The sequence below is a fragment of the Centroberyx affinis genome, unplaced genomic scaffold (assembly GCF_046629955.1).
Source record: "Centroberyx affinis isolate AG114_WGS23_722 - 3 ecotype Tasmania unplaced genomic scaffold, CSIRO-AGI_Caff_v1 ptg003059l_1, whole genome shotgun sequence".
Lineage (NCBI taxonomy): Eukaryota > Metazoa > Chordata > Actinopteri > Beryciformes > Berycidae > Centroberyx > Centroberyx affinis.
The window spans coordinates 1-16,354 of NW_027281146.1; the positions used below are offsets into that span (position 1 = coordinate 1).

General features: G+C 41.6%; 1 protein-coding gene across 1 annotated transcript; it reads left to right on the forward strand.

The window, feature by feature from the left end:
* Positions 1-515: 515 nt before the first annotated feature.
* On the forward strand, positions 516-10,116 carry LOC139659284 (atypical kinase COQ8A, mitochondrial). The gene is made up of 10 exons (XM_071537504.1): positions 516-640; positions 3,016-3,101; positions 3,342-3,482; positions 4,086-4,167; positions 4,468-4,561; positions 5,523-5,664; positions 6,090-6,197; positions 6,373-6,438; positions 7,085-7,171; positions 7,762-10,116. Exons 1-10 carry the CDS (start codon positions 625-627, stop codon positions 8,056-8,058), a joined length of 1,119 nt encoding a protein of 372 aa, XP_071393605.1. The 5' UTR covers positions 516-624; the 3' UTR covers positions 8,059-10,116.
* The last annotated feature ends 6,238 nt before the right edge of the window (positions 10,117-16,354 follow it).

Below are 16,354 nucleotides of genomic sequence, written 5' to 3' on the forward strand. Positions count from 1 at the left end.
CACACACACACACAGAGAGAGATCCTTAAACTTATGTCAAGTGCACACACACAAACGTTCCCACCAAACTCCCTCACACTATTCACCTGGACTTTGACCTGCATGACATTTATGTGAAAACACACACACATGCGTACAAACACACAAAAACACCCAGACATACTTTCACAGACAGATAAACACACACACACACACACACACACACACACACACACAAACACACACACACACACACACACACACACACACACACACATACATGCAAATACACATACATACTCATGCACACACACATAATGTGCATATACCTTTGTGTCCTAAACAGAAAAATATGATACCATTCATTTTCATTGACCAACAATGAATATACGTGTACATAAATAATACATTCCAATACAAGTGTGCTCTAAAGAGAATACATTGGCTGTAAAGATTGATTTTATCATTGAAACGTTGCTAAACCAAACCCTTGTGCTTTAATCAATACCCTCTACGCTCTCTGCTCCTTTAGGTGAAAATAAGAAGGCGGTTCTGGACTCCAGCCCCTTCCTGTCCGAGGCCAACGCCGAACGGATCGTCAGAACGCTGTGTAAAGTCAGAGGAGCTGCACTAAAACTGGGACAGATGCTCAGCATACAAGGTGAGAGACACACACACACACACACACACACACACAGAAGAATAAGATGATGACAGTGAGGCAGACAAAGTGTGGGGGTGGCGGTTGGATGGGTAGAGAGATGGAGATAAAAGAAAGGGGGAGAGATAGGGAGGGAGAGGAGAGAAAAGCAGAGGGATGAGAGTGAAGGTGGAAAGAACGAAAGAAAGAGTGGGAGGAACAGATGGATGGCATGAGGGAGAGAGAGATGGAGGGACAGAGGAGAGAGAGGAAGAGAGAGACGATGAATTGTAAACTTGAAACTCAGCTAAAACCAGCTAGTTTTACACTGTGTGTGTGTGTGTGTGTGTGTGTGTGTGTGTGTGTCGACCCATGGTAACCTGACAGTTAAGGTTGTAACATGAACATTGGCACCTTTAGAGTTAACACACACACATAAACACACATGGCCTCAGCTGTGAGTAACTTACAATGTAAATGAAGTTGTTTCTGGTTTGTGTTCATACACACATCGTAGCACAGACTGAGGTAAAGGACACCAGCAGTAAAAATCCTGGCATAGCTGGTTGTCGGGTTGGGTAACGGCAGTAAACACCTCATTAATTTTGTTTATCACTGTTTCCCTCTAGCCCGACCTTGGCTGGTGACCTTTGTCCTTTGGCATGCATGTGAAAGGTCTACTGACACACTTGGGGCGAGTTCTCTGCAGTACAGTGCAGTAAATACAAAATACAAAAACTGTCTATGCAGAATTTCAGGCATGATAGTACAAGAACAGGAGATAGGCTGACTTAAGTTTGCTAACCAGGCTAACAGCTCAGTGGATAGTGTGTGTGTGCGTGTGTGTGTGTGTGTGTGTGTGTGTCCAGCTTTAGAGGGCCAGACTTTCCTTTTAGTCTGATTTAAGCCCTTCATCACCTCAGAGATTGTAAATCTGTGCCAATGCTGCAGACAGACATACACACACACACACACAGACACACACCACTCTGCTGCTGCCGCCACTCTGCTCTTCACAGAAAGAGATAGGGGAGGAGGGGAGATAGAGATAACAAAAGAGACAGACAAAAAGGTTGAAAGAGACACTTCTTCAGTGATGTCTCAGTGTTCCCACTCAGCTGTGAGGGAGTCAAATTAACCCTGGAGGTCAAAATCAGTGGAAGATTCCTTTATGCCCACTGCTGACGTTCATCTCACATAGCAAGTAACTTCTGTTCTGCGTAGGCCGAATGCTCCCAGTGACGTTCTAAATAGGCCGAATGCTTCTGAGTCCAAACACTGTACCTTTGAGTGGAGCCTTTCATCGGAAATCACCCTAACATTGAGGGGTTTAAAACTGTTTTAAGACTCAAGTGATACAGTTTTTACTTCCTATATCATTAGCAATATCAGCCGAAATTCAGCTTGCTGGTTGGCCAGTATTAGCTTTGCATTGTAATTTTGAATTAACATTCTACTGTATCATGATGCATTGGAAACTGTTGAGATCTCAGTGATTACAGTGGAAATCTTTTAGGTTGATGGCTCTGGCTTCAGGCTGTTATGGCAGTACTTTTCACTTCAAGTTCTCATGCTCATTTCTGGTTTAACTCAAATTCAGTTAATTAACCTCCTTTTAGATGGAAAACTGTGTCCAAGCTGTCATTTAGGTTTGCCATGTGCGCAAATGCAGAAGGAAGGAAGAAAGGAAGGACAGAAAGAAAGAAGAAATATTTCTCTTGCAACTGTTTATTTCGCCTAAGCAATGTGATCCGTCAGAGATTTGCTCCAACTGTGCCGATAATTCCCATCAAGCACATTTACAGCTGCTGTGCTTTTTGAAAAATGAAATGATTTGCTTTACTAAATGTTGTGGTACCCAGAGAGTTGATAGATGCATTTTCTTATATTTTTCTCCAATGTATGTACACTATTTTGAAGAAAATTTCTCAGGCAGTACAAATGAATTGTAGTGTAAATACCATAATACCGTTTAGGGTGTTCATTATGCTGTTTATGGGCATTTCAGAGATGCTAATAGTACGTGGCAGCACATTGTTCTCAGCCACATCACTGCTGCACTCATAATCGTGATAATGAATGTACTCATGGAGAACTTTTATATTAATGTGTGTAGAGCAGGACAGTAATAACTTCTCATTTCAAAGTGTATTTTGTTATGTTACTAGAGTTAATTTAAGGGGAAATAATTAGTTCTCCTTTAGCTGCCATTGTACTTTCCCTCTCACATAAATCCATGTGTGAAGTATGTCTATAGAAAAGGAAAAAATACCACACACTCAAACAACAGCTCCATAAAGACAGGTATAATGCTCATACCAACGTTTCAGCCATGCTGCCTTCGCCCTGCACTGCTGCCCTGTGGAGACAAACCCAGCTGTGTTTCTGTGTTTCAGATGATGCGTTTATCAACCCTCAATTAGCCAAGATCTTTGAGCGAGTGAGACAGAGTGCCGACTTCATGCCAATTAAACAAATGACGGTAAGATTCTCCTTTTCTGTTCTCTTCTCTTATGACATATGACGACCTTCTCATGGAAAAATAAGTTCAGTATTTGAATTTGGAAGAAAAACTTCCTGAATCGGCTGAATCGTGTAATCTTATAAAGAGTGACTTACAAAAATTGCTGTAATAGAATGTCAACATTCATGTGTTGTGTGTGTCTGTGTGTGTGTGTGCATGTATGTCCACGCTTGTGTTCATGTGTGTGTCTGTCTATAGAAAGCCTTGAACAGTGACTTGGGTCCTAACTGGAGAGACAAGCTGGAGTCGTTTGAGGAGCGTCCGTTTGCAGCAGCGTCCATCGGCCAAGTTCACCTGGCTAAGATGAAGGACGGCAGGGAGGTGGCCATGAAAATACAGGTAGGCTGTGTGTGTGTGTGTGTGTGTGTGTATACTGTACATTCTCATATTGTTAGTGTAAACACTTGTCACTCACACTATTCACTCCCTTTCTTCAACTTTGTCTCTCTCTCACAAACACACACACACTCAGGGGGAAATCACCACATTTCTCTGATCTCTTTACAGATTTTCTGTTTACAGATCAGATCTGAGTTACACAGAGTTAAAAATCAGATTCATGTGGTTTCTCGCTGTTCAGGCAGCCATGAGACAAACAGATCTGAGCCAAATAGAGATTATCTGTGCAAGTGTGGCCTTAATTGTTTAAAACGGATGTTTGTAGAGTTCATCAGGGATTGGCAGTAATTATAATAATATAATTATAATAATCTCATTAGAAAAAATAACTGCATTCCCAGAGAAAATTGTAATCAGATTATATAGATATATTTGAAATAATTGCTTTGTTGGATGATTCAAAAACATGACTCAAAGGGAAGATGGTATATTCATGTGAGATTACGAACACAAACACCACACAAATGATAATGACTTTGTCTTTTTCCTGCATTTTGTGTTGGAGTGCAATTAAACAGTTTACCTTTCTGTCTGTGTCTCCAGTACCCGGGTGTGGCTCAGAGTATCAACAGTGATGTCAACAACCTGATGGCCGTACTGAGCATGAGCAATGCCCTTCCTGAAGGTACACACTCACAGGAACTCACAGTCACATGCATGTAAAGACATGCATGCTCACCTTCTCATACATACACAGACAACACGTGCACAAATGTTGACACTCTCTACTACTCTGCTCTCTTTCTCTCATTTAGTCTCATGCACTTTCATGTCTCTCTGTCTCACTCTGTTTCTCTCTCTACACCTCTGTCTTCCTCTGTCTCTGTTTCTTTCAGTTTGATTCACTCTATAGTGTTTTATTGCCATGGTAAGACTTGCCTTACATTGTCTCACCTTCTGCTTCTGTCTCTATGCCTCTCTGTAGGTCTGTTTCCAGAGCATCTGATAGACGTAATGAGGAAAGAGCTAGCATTGGAGTGTGACTATGTTAGAGAAGCCCAGTGTGCCAAGAAATTCAGGTGAGTTGTGCATTCTAGAACCTTATAAAACCAGGGCTGACTGCATTCTAGAACCTTATAAAACCAGGGCTGACTGCATTCTAGAACCTTAGAAAATCAGGGCTGACTGCATTCTAGAACCTTATGAAACCAGGGCTAACTGCAATCTAGAAACATATGAAACCAGGCCTAAGTGCATTCTAGAACTGTATAAAACCAGGGCTGACTGCATTCTAGAACCATATAAAACCAGGGCTAATTGCATTCTAGAACCTTATGAAACTGGGGCTAACTGCATTCTAGAACATTATAAAACCTAACTGCATTCAATTCAATTCACTTCAATTCAGTTCAATTGAAATATGCTTTATTGGCATGGCTGTTGGGATACAATGTTGCCAAAGCAGTCATACAACATGTCATGTCATACAATGTATCAATATGAACATATGGTATATGATTAAAATGCAAAAAGGAAACAAACAGAATGAAGGAAACTTAAGGTGCATTATAAATTAACAACAAAATAATTCTACAACCATATATGTTCTAGAATGCTAACTGCATTCTAGAACATTACAAAACAGGGGCTAACTGCATTCTAGAACCTTTTTTTAAACCAGGGGTCATTGTAAAACCCTTTTAAAACAGGGCTTGTATAACTCTGTGGCTGTTGCCACACAGACTGTCCTGTGCTGTGGCTTTGTCTCTCTCCACCTCTCTCTCTCTCTCTCTCTCTCTCTCTCTCTCTCTCACACACACACATACACTACAGAGACTCACATTACATACACTCAGAGACAAACAGAAATGCGTATTTAGTCGTCTATAGTTAGCTCTCTCCTTGGAGCTTGTTACAGGTCAGAACATTGTACTGCCAGCCAACTAAATATACACAGGATGTTTGGGCCAACTATCTACCTGTGTGTGTGCGTGTGTCTATCTGTGTCTCTGTATCCATCTGTCCATCTATCTTGAGCAGGGAGCTGTTGAAAGACCATCCATTCTTCTACGTACCAGAGGTGATAGAAGAGCTGAGCAGCAGTCATGTCCTGACCACAGAACTAGTCTCTGGGTTCCCACTGGACCAGGCTGAGAGCCTCACACAGGAGCTGAAGAACGAGGTACTACCGACAAACCACACAACTGGATCGATAGTTAGTTAGCTGACTAATGGGTTCATTTAGCTGGAGAGGTACACGTGTTAGTGTGTGTGTGTGTATGTGTGTGTGAGGGTGAGAGAGAGAGAACTGGTCCCTAAATGGTCAATGAATGGCTGGAGAGATGGATAGAGAGCCTCTACTGGCAGGAAAGGGAATTGCTCCTCTCTCTGTTCCCTTTCCCTATGTTTTCCTTCTCCCCTCCCTTGTCCTCTCATTCCCTCCCATTTCTCTCTGTTTTACACTCTCCCACTATATTTCTTAGTTGACTTCAGTCCAGTGACACATGTACATTTTGGCATCAGAAATCAAACATAACTCCATAGGACATAGTGAGTGATGATAATAAATGACAGTAGAATCCATTTGTCTTTCTCTCTCTATGTCAGATCTGTGAGAACATCTTGGTGTTGTGTCTCAGAGAGCTGTTTGAGTTCAGGTACATGCAGACCGACCCAAACTGGTCCAACTTCTTCTATGATCCAAATACACACAAGGTGAGTCTGTCCACAGTCAAAATACAACTACTACTAGTTATTATTAGTATCAACTTCTTCCATTATTACTACAAATATTTATGCTACTACTAATAATAATAATAATGACATTAATGATGATAATATGATATTTGAGAGTTATGAGAATGATAATTATTGGTTCCTGTCCCTCTAGGTGGCGCTGTTGGACTTTGGAGCCACCAGAGGATTTGATCAAAGTTTCACTGATATCTACATAGAGGTGAGACTATAGTCAGCTTTATTTTAACATATTTTATTAGTACTATATTATCATGTTATATAGTGAAAAATAATTATTCATTATATGAATACTTATCTTGCCACTTACCACTGGAGGATTTGACCAGTTTTTCTGTGGTCTACATTAAAGTCTGACCTTTGTCGTCACTGTGATGAACATATGATGAACATTACATGTGATTACACGCCATTTAACCTTTTGTTTCAATGATGAAATCTGTATGTTGCAAATGAAAAGTCAAATTGTTAACAGCGGCAGAGCAAAGACATACATGCCCACCCCTCATCCTGCCTGCTGACCCCAACTCCCGGCCTCTGACAGTATATTTCTATTAGTAATTCACATACATATTCTTGGACAACTGTAATTACTGTATATAATTACTGTTGACACGCTGTGACCCCCACTACTGTTTATGTTTTGATTTGTTGCATTGGAGACATTTTTTGTTTTAAAACAGTTCTTTATTTTGTTTTGCAAGTCAGAATCTATGTGAAAATTCATCAAAGTATGGCAAATTAAATTCTGGATAAGGGTTTAAAATGCAGATATCTGAGAGATGGGGGGAGAGAGAGAAGTGATGGTGGTAGCTTTAATAATGCAGCTGACTAATTTGTGTTTGCAGGTCATTCGTTCAGGTGCCGAGGGCGACAGAGACGGAGTTCTGAGGAAATCTATTGAGATGAAGTTTCTCACTGGATACGAGTCCAAGGTAATATCTGTCTGTCTATTTATCTGTCTGTCTGCTTTAGATTGCAAACCATGGCGATGTGACTTAAGCTGTTGGTATCCTTACAGTGAAATTTAACTCGCCTGCAGTGGAAACACAGTCAAACACACCGCCGCATATAAGTTTGTGTATACTCACTGCTTCGTATTGTTGCTGTATTTACACAACAGTGGTTGTCATGAAAGAGCCACAAAGGCAGCTGAGGGAATATGATCGATCATAAAGTTGCAGATTTGTTTGATCCGTCATAAAGGTGCAGATTTTTTTTAACAAGCGCAGAAAGCCTTGAAACAATTAATTTTGAAGACCACAAGATGTTAGCAGTGAGGTGTAAACGAAGGCCATGAACCGGAAAAGGAAATTCTCTTTTACACAACGCAACTCACCAATGCAGGGCTTTGTTTTTTTCTGCAAACAGACATTTTTGTCCATGAGAACCTTTCAAAATTTCTTTCCACAGCAAGTATACCTTCACTGTTTGTAGGAGTGATCCATTTTGGTGAACAGGGTGGTATTCGTAATGAATTGGCCACTGAGTGTGCTGTCTTCTTTTTTTACTCTCTCCGTTCCAGGCGATGATGAACGCCCATGTGGATGCGGTGATGATCCTCGGCGAGGCCTTCGCCTCCACAGTACCCTTTAATTTCGGTGCTCAGTCCACCACCGAGAGGATCCACAACCTCATCCCTGTGATGCTCAAGCAGCGCCTCACCCCGCCCCCCGAGGAGACGTACTCCCTCCACCGCAAAATGGGGGGGTCGTTCCTCATCTGTTCCCGGCTGAACGCCAAGCTGTGCTGCAATGAGATGTTCCAGGCGGCGTATCAGAAATACTGGGAAGGCCGCACACCGCCCTCTAGCTCGGCCTAAGCCAGTCCCACGATTGATTTGACGGACAGTTCCTGGGGCCAACGGCAAGGTGCCCGTGGGTGGTGAGGTCGGGGTGTGAGGGTGCAGAGCCCTAGATAGACAGAGTCTGGTCATGGCAGTTTTCACTGGCAGCCACGTTGGCCTCCACAGTCCTGCGCCCTGGCTGTTGCTAAGTTACGGGTGATTGTACATCAGCTGATGTTCACAATTTTGGGCATCGCACTATAGAGGCATTTATAGATATTTGCAGCCACCATTTCTTAGTTTGAAAGAGGGAGCAGCATCTATAGTGCATAAAGGCCAAACTCTTACCTATATATGGCCCTGAGAGGAGAGACTGTGGAAAAGGGGGGTGGGGTGGGGGGTGAAAGGAAAGCGAGAGAGAAAGAGAGAGGGAGAGAGAGGAGCAGCGTAGCTTGTATCTAGTTCTGGAGTAGAATGAATGTAAAATGGTCGGCACTTTTTATCTCTTTTCTGACGTTTCCAAGATAATTCTTGATTTATTTTTTTGTGGGTTTTTTTATTGCTGTGTTTTGTTTTTCTTTCAGATTGTATTGATAACCATGCCAACAGTCCAGTTGGTCAACTGCCAGAAATGTCAGTGGTGGTGATATGAAACAGTTGATTGTATTAAGGAACAGCACTCAACTCTTACTGTAAACCCAAGGTCTATAAAGTATGAGGTTTGAGTCATTGTTTAGGAAGTAAACAACTTATGGGCTTTCACGGGCGTTCAACAGGACCAGCATGTCTGCTACGGCTAAAGAGAATTCTGCTCCTATTGCTTTTCCCATGGTTGCCAAACTTCCTTCTAACACTGTTGTCAAGGAAACTTTGTTTAATGTCTAGACATGAAAAATCCAGGCAAATAATGTAATGTAACAGTTTTGATAAGGACGGCTCATTGTACTAAATGGAAGATTTGCTTAAAGCAGATTCAGTGTTGATGTCATAGCGACGCTGCCAAGTGATCAAGTTCAGATTAATTAGCTGTTAATTAGGAATGGCTACACACTGGCTGCATTTACACAGGAACAGATCTGACTTTTAAGTCTCATCTGGCACAGATCTGATATTGCCATGGCTGTCTAAAAAGGGTAGAAACCACATGGACTTATATTGTCTTCGATAATGTGATACTTGATTGATCAGTGTAGGGAATTTCTTTTTTCACTTGCCCTCATCCACAGGGAGGTCAGAGGTCAGTTTTGGTAGGGATTCAGTGTCTTGCTCAAGGACACTTCAGCAGGGTGGCTGCTTGCTGACATGGGGTTTTGAACTGGTGTCATCACTATGCCACCCTGCCGCTCTGTGGCCCAGATCTCACCTTCTCATGGCTGTTAGACACTGACATGTTGATTAACAGTAATTTCCTATAAAAATGTCAACATCATAGTTTAGAATTGTCTCTGCCAGACGTGATGCTAATTTCATCTTATTTTTCCATCTGCTGAGTTACACTTTCCATTTACTGACTGTAAGCGCTGCTCCAACATGGCTTCCGATGGAGCCAAGTTGGCATCCCTCTAGTACAAAAGCCTGTTATTTTTCTATGGCAGAAAACTATCGGCAGGGAGTTGGAAAAAGTAGTATAGAAATGAAACCACATCGATTCAATATTTCTCCCTGTTTAGACGGCAGTGAGAGGATCAGATCTGACAGAAAAAGCGAGCACAGCCCACATCAACCCTGGGCCTACGCTCCGTCATGAATATTTATGAGAGATGAGGATGGAGGAGGCTCATCTTCATATCACACACGCCCAGCTGGTGCGCTCACCTTGCATCCAGGAGTCAGAAATGGTTCCTCTCGCCATGTTGGCTGCGAAATCCTTCAGCACCTGGTTGAGTGTGTGGTTATGACAGTTGTCTGCTGTGTGAATATGATTTTAATGGTCTGTTGTGTGAATCTGAAAACAAGGTGCCTGTACGCTCTAGTGGAAGGCTGTTTGGCTATAAATCTCTCCTTTATATTTCATATCAAGAGTCAATGATGAGATGGTTTAAATTTTCTAATCAAAATGCGTTCTTACCGAAAGTTGTGATAAACATACTGTATGGAAAGATTAAATATTTGATTCTACACTCGTCATGCGTGGTTTTGTGTGTGCTTGTTTCTGTTGGTGCGGTTTCAATATTTTTAGTCCATTTCCAAAAAGGACTTCAACTGACCCTTCGACAATGTGAACTTTGACGTTTCACAACAATTATGCCACTTCACATCCAAAGGGAGGGAGGGGAAGGAGGGAGGAGAGGAAGGCAAAGCATATCGGGGTTTGGGAGAGAAAAGGATACAGTGAAAACAGACGGAGAAAGTCTTCCTTATATAGTAATTCTTGGCCTGGGTGGAGGAGCTGGCGAAGAGCCTGGGGAGTAGGCATGCCCACAGACACACACACACAAATATTCACAAAATACACACACGTGCACACAAATATACAGACGATTAAATCATGTCAGTACACAAGCACAGGCATGCATGTGCATAGACACACTTGCACACATACACACACACACACCCCTGCCCTTCCCCTCTCTCTTTCATTCTCTCTCCCTATTACTTTGTCTTTCTGTGGCAAATACAGACAAGTTTTCCAATAAACCATATTTATCTTTCATCATTTAGCGATTTATCACATTGTGTTGTGATGCACCTCATTGTCCACTACATGGCGCTGTTGTATTTTCACACTTTTGGCTAACAGATAATGCACATAGAGATCAAAAAGTTGCAGCACATATTAAGCACTATACACTTTTATTGAACTCCACAATCATTTGAACAGCAGCTTTTTGACGGTTTGGGTTCCTTATTTATTATAGTGGCTATGAGGCACAGACTGTTTTCAATCACTGCATCATTTCACATCCTAATAAGAACATACTCAAAACACAAGTAGTGTGTGGCCGTCCAAATAGTTATGAAACTCAGCTCACTGCATGTAATGCTCATGCTGTCTGAATGATGTCACCTCCATAAATCATTGTTTGATGCATTGGCGTGTCCCTGCATGCGGGGAAAGTCATCCTTATTTAGCATAAGATAAAGTGGTTTTGTTGATTGAAGTTGAATAAGATGATTTGACCACAGACTTTCAACAAAATATCTTTCACAAGAAAAAAGAAAACAGGAATTATTTTTTAGCAGTCTCCCTCTATCTTTCCCGCCATCAGTGAGAGCTTGATAAAACCCCACAGGACACAATCACAGGCTTGTCTGTGTACATGCAAAGATATTAAATATGTCATCTCTGCTTTATTAGACAGTATACTGTGGAGAGAGACAGGAAAGATGAGAGTGAGAGAGGATTACTCATAAAACAACAAAGGCCATGAACTGGACTGGAATTCACTGAATTATAAGTATGTGATATAAGACGGGATACTTTACCACAGTTACCAATCCTCTGACTCACTGGCTTTCAAACTCTTTCTCTACAAACTCTCTCTCTGTTTTATTAGCTTTGGTAAGCTACTCAAACAAAATGTTTCCATTTCCAAGCAGCTAACCTAATAATCTACGCCATTTTATTGAGCATATTTTCATGGAAACATAACCTTGCTAGCAGCTTCATGCGATTTTATAAATTCCAGTCAACTACCATCAGCTGTTTCCCCAGAATATTCTGTGGATTTGTTTATTCTCATGTATTTATTTATTGAGGGAAAAAAAGTATCTTCTTGCAACCTATGTTTGCATTCCTGCCAAGTCTCTGAAATACACTGCTCTCAGCATATCTTTAACTAGGGCTCAAGACCCAAAACAGGTCACTGTTTCTGGTAGGTAACTACATAACAAGAATAATAGTAGGTTTTAATGAGCTGGGATGTAGAGTGAGGGAGGACATTTATTCAGTTTTGCGTCCCCACATGACACATTGGTTCGGGTCCCAGGCTAAAAAAGTTTTATAACCCTCGCTGTCACTGCACTGAATCTTGGTGACCCGAATATGTTTTGGTCGTTGGAAACTTGCTGAGCTGAGATGGAAACAACTCAACTCTGGTCATGTTTACACTACTGAGGGAGAGAGAGAGAGAGAGAGAGAGAGAGAGAGAGCGAGAGAGGGAGGGAGAGAGAGAGAGAGAGAGAGAGAGAGAGCGAGAGAGGGAGGGAGAGAGAGAGAGAGAGAGAGAGAGAGATAGGGAGAGAGAGATGGAATGTTGTGTACCCAAGTTGTCTGGTCACAAAGAGCAGAAAGAAGGCCTTATTTGGAGAGAGAGGACAGCCAAGCCATCGGCTCAGAGCAAAGTCTCAGCACGATTCTTCAGGCAAACAATCTCACAACAACTAACTTCAACCCAGCTTCGTCCACAGCCACTGACATGAACACAGCATTGTAGATAATAGCTTAGTTAGGATTTTATTCAGGATACTTTGCATCTTCATACCCTGCTCACCGGTGTGCCTGTGTACATGGTTACAGAGAGTATTTTTAATATTACCATGGAAACAGATTTTGTACCTGAAGAGTTGCTCTTTTGAGCTGCCATGTGTAAATATCCTATCTAATAGCACTTGGATAAACTCTAATCCTAATTATAGGAAATGTGATTAAGGTACCTGAGACACAGTGGCTATGAAAAGTATTGAATCCTCTTGACTTTTTGCACATTTTATTGTGCCACAAAATCAGTTCACAATATATTTGTTTGGGGTTTTTGTTCTAAATTTTAAGTACATTTTTCTGACAAGAATGAAAATTCATTAAATTTGTGGGAAAGTGTAAATAGTCACAAACAAATCTATTTGTAAAATGATTCACCCACTTTATTAATTTTAGGTAGAAGCAGTCTCACTCACAAAACCATTTCCATTTCGTTCTTCATCTTTAGATTCGAGTTTTGAATACATTTACTTTTAAAAAATTGTGCTAATTTAACCTTTCTTGCCAGGCAACGCTTTATTTTACAGCCCACTAATTATGGTGTAACTAGTTTGTAATTATGGGGTACTAATAAAATAATAATGCTGTAGTTACAGGGTAATAAAATAAGAAGTCCGGGAATTAAGGGGTAACAATTTTGTAATTATGAGAGATTTAGAACTGTTTTCGTAATTACTGCATACTTTAATGCATACTCTAATAATTACTGGGTACAATAACGTAGCCTAATTAGGGGGGACAAAACAAATGTTATCGGTGCTTAAAGGTTCATGCACTGGAAAAAGGCCATTGTAAAGTGCTACCCATGTTTCTATTAACTACATGGGTTGATCCACAGGTTGTTCTGGAAAAAATAAATTCTACACCTGAAAAGCTGAATTGAAGATGAATAACTTTTCTTTTTATTTTCCTAAAGTATCCCCTCAGATATGATAGTAGGTAGGTAATTGTAATATAAAGTAGTAATAGTAGTAGGTAGTAGTACCATTAGAGTGAGCTAGCTTGTGGCTTAAAACAGTGAAAGTGCAATAGGAATTAGCAATTAAATAGATCTTTTCTGCATAAAAATACAGTATCTCAATATAAATTCCAAATATTCAGTTATGTGTTTTTTAATCATGTGAGTTTATAAACCATGTACGAAGTGGGACATCTCTGTCATCAAAGTTTGGGGCCTGAGCTTCATCTGATGAGTCATAATGCAGCTGGACAGAATGCAGCAGAGTTCATAGAGTTTAGAATGTCAGTGTCATAAAGGAGCGACTGACCTGAAGACAGACTCAGACTCACAGTTTCATCTCTGATCGCTGTTCACCTGCACATTGAGACAGAAAACTCACGTTGCATTCATTTGGAGAAACATCAACAATATCTACCTTTTAGAAAGGAAACCATGGAGAGTGATTTCCATCTTGTTAAGCCACATGTATTTATAATTGTATTCTTTAACAGGAAAAGATTAGTACAGAGGATTTTGCTGAACAGACAAACAAGAGACAGACAGTCAGGATAGACTTGTTGTTTGTGCTGAAGGATTTACATTTGTGTCCAGTTCTTCCTTAGTTTGATTTACATTGTAAATTCAGTTAGATTTGTTGTTGAAATAAAACCATGATGAAAGGCATAAGATGAAGATATGATGAAGCATGTTGACCTTGAATGAAGCTACATCCAGGTGGCCTTATGGTTATTTGATTATTAAGATGTTGCCATTGCATTTCTTTCAGCATCCATGCAAATGGTCGCTCGACTCAATGCCCTTAATGACGATCGCCATGAAAACATCAACTGCATGTTTGCGAAAGTCCTGAATAAGGAGCATTACCTTTATGCTGAAGCCTCTAGTTTCTCTGGAGTTCCTGCTGAGCTCGACTGTGACCTTTCACCTCAGTCTGCTGTTGGTCTCAGCTCCAAACCTGCTTGTGGATTTGAGAGCCTCAATATATGGGAACCAATAGCCAGCACAGCTTCATCAGCATACAAACGTCTCTTGGATATGGACAAAGGATACCTTCCTCCCACAGAGAAAGAGTCTCCTCTCATGACTGAAGACACAGTGTTAGGTAATGCTGGAGCATCCATCCATCCAGCTCAGCATGTTGAGGCTCCATCCCATGAGGCTCAAACTGATGACTTCAAAATCATTGAGAGACTGAATCAGCTTCAGCACTCCCCCTTTGGTTTTGACGATGACTACCACCTGGAGGCAGTTGGAAAGAGATACCTCTATGCTCCCCCATGTGACACATCTGGATTTGTGGCTGACTGCTGCTCACCCTGTGGATCCACTCTGGGCTGCCTGGATGAGTGGGAGCCGCTGGTCAAATCCCACTTTGACTTGGAGAAGGAGGGATTTGGTGAGGAACTCCTCTATGCTTCATCACATCTCTCTAGATTTGTAGTTGACTGCTCCCCACAGCATGGCCCGACTCTGGACCAACTTGACAAATGGGAACCTGTTGTCAGCAGCACTGATTCTCACCTGATGCAGTTCCTCTCAGTCCTCCTGGAGGAGGAGGAACTTGGTGAAAAGCACATCTATGCTTCCTCAACAGTGAGTTCTACATTTATGGCTGCCTGCGCTGCACGCCATGCCCCTACTCAAGATCATCTTGATGAATGGGAGCCAATCGTCAAAGCTGACTCTAAACTGATGCTGTTCCTCCAGGACTTGGAGAAGGAGGATGAACAATGTCCTTTTATCATCAAAACGGTCGACTCTTGTGCACAGATTGAGGCCGCTACTGAAAGCTCTGTCCCCGTCTTGCATCAACCTGAATGTTGTGAGGGAACAAAAGTCACTGTCCTCTCTGCTGGACCTGACAATAACTCCACCTCAGAGGAGGCTCTCCCCGTCTCTCTTGCTGAATACGCCCTGATTCACCTGCTTAAGGAAAGATCAACCAACCTGCTTCAGGAGTCCCAGGCTCCAGCCATCCAGGTTGAAGTCAAAGCTCCACCAAGTCTTGTGGTTGAAACTGTAAAGGACACCAAGGATCTGTCCTGTCTGACCCTGGAAAAGACACTTCCACCTGTCCAACTGGTCAAACCTACAGGACCTCAGAGTTCCAGTGCCAAAGACAGCCTGTCGACAAAACCAAAGAAGAAGAAGAAGCGTGGCTTCTTTTCTTGGCTATCCCACATATTCCGGGGGAAGAACAAGAAATATGCTGGCAACATGGCTGCAACAGCAGAGACACCGCTCCAACAGACCTGCCAGACAGAAGCAGATGAGCCAAAGTCCTGCTTGACTGCCCTCTCACCTGCAGTCCACTTCTGAACTCCTGTCATCTTCCTATCCATTTACACAATTGAACAACTGAATCATTTTATTTGAATACATTTATTTGCACACTACTGTTACAGTGTCTTTGCACATTTCTTCAAAACACACCTTTATTCCTGCAGTTATGGGTAACCTCTAACCTAAAGCAGTGAAAATGTAATGGAATTAGTAAATATATGTTGGCCATTAACATTTTACTATGACAGTCAATGAAGAAATTGAACTGAAAAAACTGAAAGGTGTATTTTGAGCTAATTTTGTAGCGCAATGAAATGTGCAGAACATCATGGGGGTAAATACTTTTTATAGCCACTGTGTAATCTCAGATACTGAGACATTTATTCACCATAACCTATTTACTGTTGGCTTTCATGGTGTGTATGATCTCAGTGCCCATATTCAGAGTAGTGTGTTTATTCATGAGTCAGATGTGTTCACACATAATTTATTTACACATACATTTGCACACACCAAACACTACAAGGGGATAAGCGCTATTCCACGATTGCGTATTGAGGAAACAGAAACTGACGTTGAATGATTCCTCAGTTCCGCAGGGGAAACCATCTGCTCATGTCAGTTTGAATCAAAGGTTGTCGCTTGAATCCCTGGACCAGCTGGAAAAC